This window comes from Cheilinus undulatus, linkage group 6 (assembly GCF_018320785.1).
Source record: "Cheilinus undulatus linkage group 6, ASM1832078v1, whole genome shotgun sequence".
Taxonomy (NCBI): domain Eukaryota; kingdom Metazoa; phylum Chordata; class Actinopteri; order Labriformes; family Labridae; genus Cheilinus; species Cheilinus undulatus.
Window position 1 is genome coordinate 3,790,348 of NC_054870.1, and position 11,473 is coordinate 3,801,820.

Here is an 11,473-nt window from a genome sequence, read left to right on the forward strand (position 1 = left end):
TAATACTTCTGATTTGTTTTGGGAAAGTTTTCAGAAATGGATTTCTGATCATAATTTGCCTTTGTCAACATTAACATATAATAATGTAAGGTTGGTGTACTTTTGGAGAATTCCAAGTTGAGATTTCTGTTTAATCATCTATTAATCCTTGCAAAACATTTTACTCATAAATGTAAGTTTATGAATGTTAATCCACTCTTCCTGGTCTTTAATAGAGATTTCTATATTTTACACTTTAAAGGGTATCAAATCAAACAATGCACAATGTCTTTATGAGCATTTGTTAGTCTTTTCTTTTGGTCAGACGCCAAGAAACTGAAATAATAATTGTTTTTTTAACTTCTGGAATGTATGTCTAGTTTCTTTCCCCCTTTAATTGGCTTTCTGTGTTTTTTATTTTTATTTTTTTTATTTTCTTTTATTGTTGTTTGTTCATTATATCGTTCTGCTCAGTCTCAAACCTGATTGTCTTTGTAAATTAATCTGCTTGTAAGATTGGTATTCATAAATAAAGTTGAAAGAAAAAAACTTTTTTCCCCTATGACGCAGAGGTGGGCGTGGCTTACATGATTTCGCGCGAAAGTTCGTTTCTTCTTCCTGTGAAACGTGAGCGTTTCCGGTTATCTATTGTTGACGGCTACTATTTAACTCGGAGGGCTGCTGCTGCTGATGTAGGTTCGTCAAAACTTTCTGATCGGTGTCGGATAACCCCTCGCAGCTGCAGCATGTCTCAGGCCCGGGTCACGGATTTCTTCTCCCAGAGGAAGAAGGGCATCTCCGGTCCTGTGAAGCCGTCCAAGCAGCGGAGCAGCGCGGTCCTGCAGCGTGGATCTTCACGGCTTAGCACAAGGTCCGTATCCTCCAAAAACAATGACTACTCGCTCTGCTCGTCCTCCGTTCATGAAGAGTTCGTTCGAGTTATCGACGAGGCCGTGGGAATAAACGAGGGAGAGTGTGCTAGCATTAGCACCGGGAAGAACTCCCTCTCCAGTCCCAGGACACCAAAGCGGACCTCGGCCGACTGTGAGTTCGACCTCGGGTCTGCCGTGTTTTCAGCCACTGCCGACCACAGCACAGCCAAGAAACGAAGACAAGGAGAGGCTGCCAGAGACCCCAGACCCAACCTTCAGGACAAAACAACGACGAAGAGAGCCAGGAAGAAACTGATCCTGCCCCAGGACACCCCAGAGGTACCCACCACCCCCTACCCCTCTGCTATAACTGAATTTAGTTAGAAAGGCTCATTTTAACCCGTGATCTAACGCAAAGGCTGGTCGTCCTGGTTATCATATGTTGTTTGCATGTCTAGGCTGTAGTCCAGTCCCTGCCCAGGAAGGTAACCGATCTGCCTTCAGCTCCTCCAGTCCTTGAATCCGGTCAGAACCATGTTGACCCCAAAACCAGCAGCTCTCCCCTGCAGGATGAGGCCACCAAGACCAGTGGAGGAAAGACCAGCACGGTAAGACCCTGTCTGGGCACAGGAGAAGTCTGTAGTCAGGGAGTAGAAATCATTAGGAAGGCTAGGATTTGTGATGCTTTGATTGACCTATAAAGCAGTGTTAAAAAGCCTAAAGGACACGAGGAGCCAATTGTTTCTTTAGCAAAAAGGACAAACTTGACCTCATAAAGCTAAAGATATTTAGAAGAAAGTCTGACCAAGCATTGTCCTTTAAATAGTTGGCCAATTCCACAAACTCCTAAACTCAAATCAGAGATTCTGGGCGCCGTGGCATCTAACCAGAAATGACAACTTCACGGTTCTGTAGTGCTGGATATGTTTCAGTAGAGATTTTCATTTACCAGAATCATGAAAGCAAAAATAACTGAGATTAGGCTGCATTAATACTGCACCACAAGACTCAACAGGCATGCTTATTCTTTTAATTTATTACTTTGACTATTGCCAATTAGTAAATACTCTTGTTTTTTACTTCTTTAGATTAGGGTTGGGCAATTCATCGCAAATTAGATTAAATCAAATTATGGCCTGCTGCAATTTTCAAATCGCAGAAGATGCAATATTTCTTTAACCTGAAGTTTGTACCAAAATACCAGTTTAGAACTTTTTTGCAGCAAAGATGTTATGTAATACATATCATTTTAGTGCCATATTTTTAGAATAGTGTACACATTTTTTTCATTTTTGTATGTTTTTCTTATTTAATAGGAGAATTATATAAAGATAACCATTCCCCTTTAATACAACAGTTCATATCAAATTTGTAGAATTTATGACAATTTGTTATTTTTTTAACTGTCCAGCCCTAGTTTAATCTAATATTGTGCTGGTTATAGTTTAGAATGAATTCTTGCCTATTTTTGTTGTAAAATGCATAAAATGAAGAACTTAAGAAATAATTGCATATTAAATAGCAATCGCATTGAGTAAATAAATATTTTTTTACAATTATTCTCCCAAATCATTCAGCCCTTGTTTGGTTTCTTGCATGTTTTTGCAGAAGGCTAAAATTTGTCAGAATATTAAATCGCCAGTGGTGTAAATTTGATGCATGCATGCAGTGCAAAGGTTGTGACATGAATAACAAATTCTGTTTTAATAATCTCACTGTCCACCAGTTGTTAGTATAGTTGTTGCCTTTGTCCAGCAATCCTAGTGGTTTGAGTTTGCATAGAACTTTTCTTGCTGACCTTGCACGTAAACATATTGCCAGTGATTTAAAAAATACTGAAATGAGAGACTCGATAAAATTGAAGCTCTGAATAAGTGTTTAGTTTATGGGAACCCATTTAGAAGAACAAAGATTTGGTTTTGCCATCTATCTTTGTTACTTTTGTGTCACAACTCTAGCCGGCAGTCCATATGTCTTGATTCCCCCCTGTGGGTCAGTCCCATTTCCAACTCTTAGCCCTTTTCTTAGACGTTACCCTTGGTTTTGCGTGTTAAGGGTGAAGGGGTGCCCCACTTCTCTTTTGAAACTAGGGTTAAGGGCTGCATAGCCCTTGAACAGAAATTTTCAGGACCATCCTTGAAACCAAGGGGAATGAAATTTCTTACCATGCACTGCGTTCACTTACAAAATGGTACCATGAACTATGATGGAAGTGCCTAAATGTAAATATCTTTGGCATTTGTAAATGAATATAGAAAATAGAACAGATGTGTTCTCTCATATATATTCAATCTTTAGCTTTTAGGAATGGGAGTTTGTTATTTTTGGTATGTACCTGTGTAAGCGAGGGCTATTAACTGTATAAATAATGGAGAAGATCAACACAGTTATCCATAGTGTGAATGAGATGGCCAAAGCTTTGTCACATCTGATGACGCACCATTTATCAGCAATTAAGCATTGGCTCATTTCTTAAGGGAAGGTTTTCACTCCCTCCTGTCACCACTCTGTTTGAGGGGGAAGGGTCTCGGGGTAGAATTTGGCCCTAAGTCTAAAAATGTGTTAATGGACTGTTTTGATCATGAGGCAGTTAAGAAGAAAGATGCCAGTATGGTTGCAATGAAGTGACTTTAGACGGATCACATTTTGATATTGATTAAGAGTTGTCTGTTGGCATTCTGCAAGACAACAGCCCAAAATGATGCCTCTCTGATTTGTTCACTTATGTTTATGTCCAGTTCTGAGTAGGTACTTGGCCGGTTAGCAAAAAGGGAGGATATTGTGCTTTTTATCCAAATTAAGATTGGATCTACATTTGGTGCTGTTTTTTGGGTTGGCATGTTTTTGGTGTGGAAAGAGCTGGTGTATTCCAGTGTGTTCATTGTTTTTGAAAAATAGTGGAGCTCTTTAACAAAGAGGATGAGGATGCATCAGACTTTAAGTATACACACAGTAATGATTAGAAGTTTGGTCTAAAGATGGAAATAGATGACAAACAAAAATGCATATTATCGCCATGTTTATTAAGTTTCCCAAATTCATCCCCATTATAACTCCTGTTTTTTTAGGCCCTGTCCAAAGATGGCATTGCAGCGCTCAAAGCTCGCCTTCAGAGGATCAAGAAACATGCAGACGAGATGGCCAGTGCTACTGTCGATGCCACATCCTCTCCTCCTGCATCCCCAGCTGACACGGCACCTAAAAAGAAAGCTCCCCAGAAAGATGCTCTCCTCTTGTCTGACGCCAAGGCCCTGCAGCTCACTGTGGCACGAGCCAGCGAGCTTGCAGCTAAAGCTCTGAGGAGGAAGGAAGAGAGAGAGGCAGAAGAGAGCAAGCAGAGTGAGACACAGGAATGGTGAGAATGTGCTCACTTTAGAGCCACAAGCTTCTACACAATAACATTCTCTTTTCTGTAAATGCTTCGTCTTATGAATCATTGTTTACTTCTGTTGATCCTCAGTACGGAGCAGGCAGCATACCAGCGCTACCACAACCTTGCCCAGCCAGTACCCCCAGGCCTCTCCCTGCCCTACCAGTACAAGGTTTTGGCTGAGATGTTCAGGAGTATGGACACTGTGGTCGCTATGCTGTACAACCGCTGTGAGACGGCAACCTTCACCAAGATCAAGCAGGGAGTTCAGGACATGATGCACAAGTAAGTTGGAGGGCAGATGGAGAGATTTCCGTTATTGTTTACAGCTTCTATTTTGGCTTAGTTATGTGGGTTTTTCAAATCTTATTTTACTGACATTTATTCATCCCACTGTTTTATGAAATGCTCAAGAATCTCTTGAAAACCTTGATTCCTAAATGCTGTTAAGTCTTGTCCCTGGGTTGCTGGCTAGAGCTGGGTGTACTTTGTTAATTTACCTGATTTGGACAAACTTTAAGTTGGACGTCTCGCATGGAAAAAGCGCTAACTTTCAGCTTGAATCTGTTGATTGTGCAGCATTGTCAATGGGACAGGCGGCCTTTCACGGCATGATCAGCTACTACCTGCTGGTTTAGTGGATTCCTGGCATGTCTGACATTTTGCTTGTTTGAGGAAACACTGACAAAGTGACAGTAGAACCACAAGCGAATCCTCAATTTTTTTACTTTGTAAACTGTTCAGCAGCATTTTAAATCATGACATCAGCAAGGATGCCTTATTGATCTGCGCTACCTGACTTAGATGAAGGAAATATCTCTCCCTGCAGACCTACAGCTGATGAGGAATGTTTGTTATTATTTAGCTGCTTCATGTGTTTGCTGGAGATGCTGTTTGTTTGAGTGAGGGATGTCAAGAGAGGTGGTGGGCAGTTAGTACAATTCCTGCCACAAAATGGATTTTTGCAACACCGTCATCAACGGTTTAAACACCTACACACTCGTGAGGCATATCCACTCCCACGGCTGGCAGAGTAAGTGATGTGTGACGGACAGCTCAGGCTGGTTCCAGTCATTAGCATGTTTAGCGTTAGCTTTAACATCACCCACTCTTACTGTTTTAACTAAGCATGGTTAGCAGACAAAGTGCTGCTTAAGCTGGTCTCAGTCTGTCTTGACACCAGCGCTGCAACCATTCATTCTGCAACAGCTTAAATGATCATTTACAGGTGTGTTTTAACTAATGACTTTCCTTCTTAAGTCCATGGTGAGTCAGCTATTTTTAATTTAGTCTTAGTCTTTAGACAAAATGTCTTTAAGTTTTAGTCACATTTTAGATATTTCTACCCTTTTTAGTTTTAGTTGATGAAAACTCAAAACATTTTAGTCTAGTTTTAGTTCATAAAAAGTCCTCACATTTTAGTCCTTACTTTTAGTCCAACCATTTATTCTTTTGCCTAAATCTGGTGCCAGATCATGGTAGTGTGTTCTATTCATCCTGCTAAACCTGGGGTCCCTGCTTTCTACATCTGAGAGACAGAAGAGCTGCAGATGTACCAACAGCAGTGAACTATCATGGATTTGAATGTCTGATGAAAATGAAACAACATTTTAGTCAAGTTTTAGTCATCTTGGCAAAAATAAAACTTAGTTTTTGTCAGTTTTAGTCACAGGTCTATTTTTGTTAGACTTAGACTATTTTTTATCATGAAAAAAGGCTGCCAAAGAACATTTTTAGTCAAGTTTTAGTCAACTAAATGAACACTGCTCTTCACAATAGAAGTCTGCAGTTGTTATTTTTCTAAAATGCTTTTATTGCGACGCCCTCACCAGGAAATGTGCTCAAGTCATTAGCAGCTTAACACAGTTAGAAGTAAACATAGAGAGACCTAATTTTGTTTTTAATCCGTGCTCCTATGCTTAGACATAAATGAGTTTGCCATCAAAGGCTTGTTTTAAGGGAAGAATGGAGGTATGACACCTGAATTTGGATTTAAAAGCCTCACCTCTTTTAATTCTATAATCGTCAAAGGCAAGGAAAACACTGATATTTAGGAAGTCTCACCCAGGCCTAGTCAACAGCAATAATGTCACAAACAATAGATATGACTTCAACCACTCCAAACTCCACTGACATTTGTTAAAGTCTGTCCAGACTTCACTTGTGCGTTTGGGCACTAAGGTTACACATGACCTTTGAACTGTACAGTGTGAGCGCATCAGTTGTGTGCAATGATGGCTTGTTGTAGATGGTCAGATTGAAATCACACAGTGTTAGCCAGGCTTAACACCCTGTATCAGAACATTCTTTTACCAATGAGCATTAATGGCTTCTGTTGTGCTTATTGGTCTTCAGGGTGGGTTCTGATTTCACCTGTGGATCCTTTAACATGTTGTCCCCCTCTCTTCAGCTTCCAGTGCTATCCAGTATCCTGTCCTTATCTAATGGGGACAAAAGGCTCCCCAAAAAATCTCTTGTTTAGTTGTTATAAATTCCTCTTGGCCATCATTTCTCTCTGGCTGCAGGAGCTGATGTGTGCTGCTTTCTTTAACTTTGCAGGCGGTTTGAGGAGAGCCACGTGGGTCAGATAAAGACGGTGTTTCCTGAGGCGTACACGTTAAGACAGGAGAAGAACATCCCAAACTTCAACAACAGCGTAAAGAAGGGCAGTTACCAGCTCACTGTGGAGCCAGTCCTTCCTTCAGGTCAGAAGACATTCATTCTTTGGTTTTAATATTTGGTGTGTTTGATATCCATTACACATATGTGCACTTTCCACTTCTGATCAATAAAATGTTCTCCCAATTGACCCATTGTTAAGCCCCACCTTCCTTTGTTACTGCGACTGTTAAGTCTCCAGTCTTAGATTGCTCTTGCAGACATCCCATGCACAACCTTTAGCTGTACTGAAGTCACAAAATCAACCAATCAGAGAGCCAGCAAAGGCTCATTTGGTTTTATGCAAGCTGGGGTCTAATGTATGCAGCCTTCAATCTTTAAAATATTTTTCCATCCATGTGTGTTCTGTACAGACAACAATGAAGCTCGCCCTATCCTGTCAGCCTCTAACCTCCTCAACAGACGGCACATCTTCCACCAGAACCTGGTCTCCATTGTTAAACAGCATCATAAGGTTAGCAGCTGTTCCAGATTTGCTTTGTATTATGCTGTCAGTGTCTGATGGAGAGATTCTAGTTTCCTTAACGGTTTCTCTGTCTGCAGGTCTTCCTGTCTTCTTTGGTCCCCCCCGTGTCTGTTCCAGAAGACAAACTCACTCGCTGGCATCCTCGCTTTAATGTGGACACGGTGCCAGCGGTCCAAAGCAGCTCGCTGCCTCAGCCGCCTCACACGGAGAAGCTGGCCACAGCTCAGGAGGTGCTTGACAAGGCCCGCTCTCTGATTACACCAAAGGTACTAACCCTGCATCCATGACGTGCTGGAATCATCTCAAAAGTCACAGCAAATATCCATGAGGAGGATATCAGGAATAAAAAAAAAAAAAAAAGAGTTGTCTGCAGTGAGTGACTTCCTGTCTTTTCTCTCTTGTCAGATGGAGAAGGCTCTGGTTTCACTGGCTCTGAAAACACCAGATAAAGCTCCAGAGAGTAAAGAACCAACATCTCCACAGAACCCAACAGCTGCCCCTTCCGCTCAGCTTCCAACAGCCCTGAAAGGGGTTTCCCAGTCCCTGCTGGAAAGGGTAGGCACACCAGTAGCTGGTAAAAGAGGTGTTGGATTTTGTATGTGTGAAGACCATTGTTTGATTAGGGTTTTTTTTTTTTTTTTTTTTGGTGACTCGTGTTTTAGATCAGAGCAAAGGAGGCCCAGAAGCTTCAGGCTGCCATGACACGAAACTCTGTCCAAGAGGAGCGCCTGCTGATGATGTCCAGGCTCCCTGAGCTGGCCAGGATCCTTCGAAATGTTTTTGTGTCAGAAAAGAAGCCAGCCCTAATTATGGAAGTAGCCTGTAACAGGATGGTGGCCAGCTACAGATCTGCTCTCAGCACAGGTTAGTTTATTCAGGTTACACCAGTTTACGGCAATTTTGACATCCGTTTTATGTATTGAGTTTTCTGCTTTTATTCTTCAAGAGCCTCTAAACTGCAGTGAAACAAGTACAGTGCTGTGAAAGTGTTTGCCACTTCCTGATTTTTTTTTTGCATAATGTAACATCTGAATGTTTCAGATCATCAAACAAATTTTATTTCTAGATAAAGATAACCTAAGCCATCAAAACTTACCTGGTCCTGTGTCAAAAAGTAACCACCCCTGCTCGTGAAGTCATCAATTTACTGATATTCACCACATTTTTTTGAAACTCAATTTCACTAGCCAAGCAAATCCCTTAAATAAAAGCTGTTTGACAAAGTGAAGTGAACTACAAATCTCAAAAAGCAACACATCACGGTGCCATCTAAAGAAATCCAAGAGAACATAAGAAACAAAGTAATTGACATCAGTCGTGAAAGTGTTGCAAACCGCAGTGTGAGCCATTATCTACAAACGGAGAAAATTTGGATAGCGGTGAACCTTCCCAGGAGTGGCAGGCCTGGCAAAATAACTCCCAAGAGCGCATGGATGACTCATCCAGGAGGTCCCAAGAGAACCCAGAACAGCATCTAAAGAACTGCAGACCTCACTGGCCTCAGTTAAGGTCAGAGTTCATGACTCAACAGTAGGAAAGACAGTAGGAAGAGCCAAACCACTGCTGACCTAAAAGAACACAAAGGCTCGTCTCACATTTGACTAGAAACATTCTGATGATCCCAAAGACTTTAGGGAAAATACTCTGTGGACTGACGAGACAGAAGTTGAACTTTCTGGAAGGTGTGCGGCCCGTTACATCTGGAGTAAAAATAACACAGCATTTGATAAAAAGAACATCATGCCAACAGTCAGACATGGTGGTGGCAGTGTGATGGTCTGGGGCTGCTTCAGGACCTGGACCACTTGCTGTGATTGATGAAACCATGAATCCTGCTGTCTACCAGAAAATCCTGAAGGAGGCCTTCAGTTCATGATGGGACATGGATCCCAAACACACCAACAAGTCCACGGTGGAGGTTTTGGAGTGGCCTAGTCAAAGTCTTGACTTAAATCCAATTGAGATGCTGTGGCATGATCTTAAACAGGCCGTTCATGCTGGAAACTCTTCTATGTGGCTGAATTAAAACAATTCTACTGGAAAGCAGGACAAAATTCCTCCCCAGTGATGTGAAAAACCCATTGCTAGATATCGAAAACATATGCTTGCAGCTGTTGCCACCAAGGTTGGAATGATCAGTTACTAGGTTCGGGGGGAAGGACATTTTCACATAGGGCCGGTAATGTTTGGATTAATTTATCAATCATTTAAAAAACATATTTTTATCTCCTCTGGTTATCTATGATTTGATTTTAAACAATTACGTGTGACAAATTTGCAAAAAGATCAGGATGGAGGAAAAAATCTTTCCACAGCTCTGTAAAATTAGGCTCTTTTGGAAATGAAAAACATGAAAACACTGGATTTCCCATGTAAATGTGATATTGTGCCCATAGCTCTAGAAATCAGCCAAAATGTACAGAAAGTTATGGGGCTTCCATTACGATTTTACGACATTTTTTATGATTTTTTTTATTTTTTTTTACTTTTTGTTCCATTTTTGAAACAAACTGTTCATAATTTTTTTGAAACTAACAAAATTATTTTGAGAATTTAGGTCACACTTTCTCAAACATGTGGTGAAGGGTCCTGAGACGAAGCCAGCTGAGAAGCCCTGCTTATGCTCCTATATCCCTGTCCCAGACCTGAAAACTTTTGACCCAGTGTCCCAAAACTATACAAACGATAATGCTCTAAATAAGAAAACAAACTGAGCAAAAAAAAAAAAAAAAAAAAATTGGGGGGATGTTTTTTCCAGGAAACTCTTATTTTGCCTGCATTTGATTACTATTAAGACTTGTCCAGGTACTGGTAAGTGTTCAGTGACCCTCTCTGATATGGAAATCAAAAGCAACTTTGGCTGTTTTGGGTATGCAGACCTTTCTGTTGACCTGGCAACAGCCCAATAACACAGGCATGAATTTAATTTGATTTATTTTAAACCTTGTTATTTTTACCTTCTATCCTTGTTAATCCTTGTTAGGCAGGAATTAAAAGCACCCAGCAGTTATTCTGAAGCACTGATGAATATTTTGTAACTCTTATCTGATGGGAAACCTACATGTCTTTTCAAACAGGTGAAATGGAGAAACATATCCGACTGCTGGCAGAAGTGGCAGCTGATTGGCTGACGATTCATCCAATCAGGAAGGACTTTTACCTGAAGTTGAACAAGACCATGGAGTTGAACATTGTCGTGGACAAACTGAGCGACAGACTCAGAGAAGAAGAGAGACTGTAACGGACAGAGTAATGGAATCACGCCTAAGTGATGTGGAGGCAGCGTCACACGGATCTAAGCTTTAGCTGCACAGACTTTCAACAGACTGAACCCTGATGGTTTAAATATTTCAGATCCGGCCCCAGTCCGAGGACCCCCATTTTGTTAAATCCAGGGGCTACATGGACCCCACCTTTGCTTGGCAGAAGTGCCGTCCTCCTGTGGGCCAAGAAGGTTGCATTAGCCAGACTTCTGTCATAGGGATGTGTTTTTTTTTACAGTGTAGTTGTGTACAGGTTTGACACTAGTCTTTTAAAAGTCATTTTCCAGTGGAGAACAGCTGATGATGAAGGTTTACATTTTAAAGGTCTCCATTTGAGAATGTTCAAGAAAAACAAGTATTTGTGGCAACCTGCTGCTTTTTTTTTGTCAACGGCAACAATTTTATTAAAACCAGCAATCTTTAAAAAAGAAGGAGTGATTGAACTATTTATCACAGTAACACAGCCAGGGTATTTTTTCAGTCGTCATCTTTGGTAAAGGAGTAGGCAGGAAAGAAATGTTAAAATATACCACTTGTGATGTTCTGTTTGGTTCTTTTGGTTGGTTTTCCCAGAATTTCTACCTTTACAATTTATAAAGATGAACAGAATTTAATTCTTGTGCTTGAAATGTAATTATGACCTTTTATTCTCAATCACCTCTCTTTAAATGAAGGGACATCAAAAAAATGTTACCTATATGCTATGTCGTTCACAAATATATCCGTTCACTGTTCTGGTTTAATTGTGAGACATTCTCTGTCATTCTACATGAGCACATCCATGGCTACCATTGCATCAAAGGCACTTTACAGAGTGGCAGTTTAGAAAAACATGAAGAACCTG

At 40.9% G+C, this 11,473-nt stretch overlaps 1 protein-coding gene across 1 annotated transcript; it reads left to right on the plus strand.

Annotated features, from left to right (window-relative positions):
* The first annotated feature begins 594 nt into the window (after positions 1 to 594).
* Positions 595 to 11,328, plus strand: cdt1 (chromatin licensing and DNA replication factor 1). The gene is made up of 10 exons (XM_041789024.1): positions 595 to 1,190; positions 1,310 to 1,459; positions 3,920 to 4,206; positions 4,312 to 4,506; positions 6,781 to 6,926; positions 7,254 to 7,354; positions 7,444 to 7,632; positions 7,772 to 7,921; positions 8,029 to 8,230; positions 10,444 to 11,328. The coding sequence occupies exons 1-10, from the start codon at positions 726 to 728 to the stop codon at positions 10,605 to 10,607; spliced, it is 2,049 nt and encodes a 682-aa protein (XP_041644958.1). The 5' UTR covers positions 595 to 725; the 3' UTR covers positions 10,608 to 11,328.
* Positions 11,329 to 11,473: the final 145 nt, after the last annotated feature.

Excerpts from the sequence above, each read along its gene's own strand:
- cdt1 (XM_041789024.1), top strand. The coding sequence starts at position 726 with ATGTCTCAGGCCCGGGTCACGGATTTCTTCTCCCAGAGGAAGAAGGGC. Across the intron at positions 7,633-7,771 it reads GCTCTCTGATTACACCAAAG|ATGGAGAAGGCTCTGGTTTC; the intron begins GTACTAACCCTG and ends CTCTCTTGTCAG. Across the intron at positions 7,922-8,028 it reads CCCAGTCCCTGCTGGAAAGG|ATCAGAGCAAAGGAGGCCCA; the intron begins GTAGGCACACCA and ends CTCGTGTTTTAG.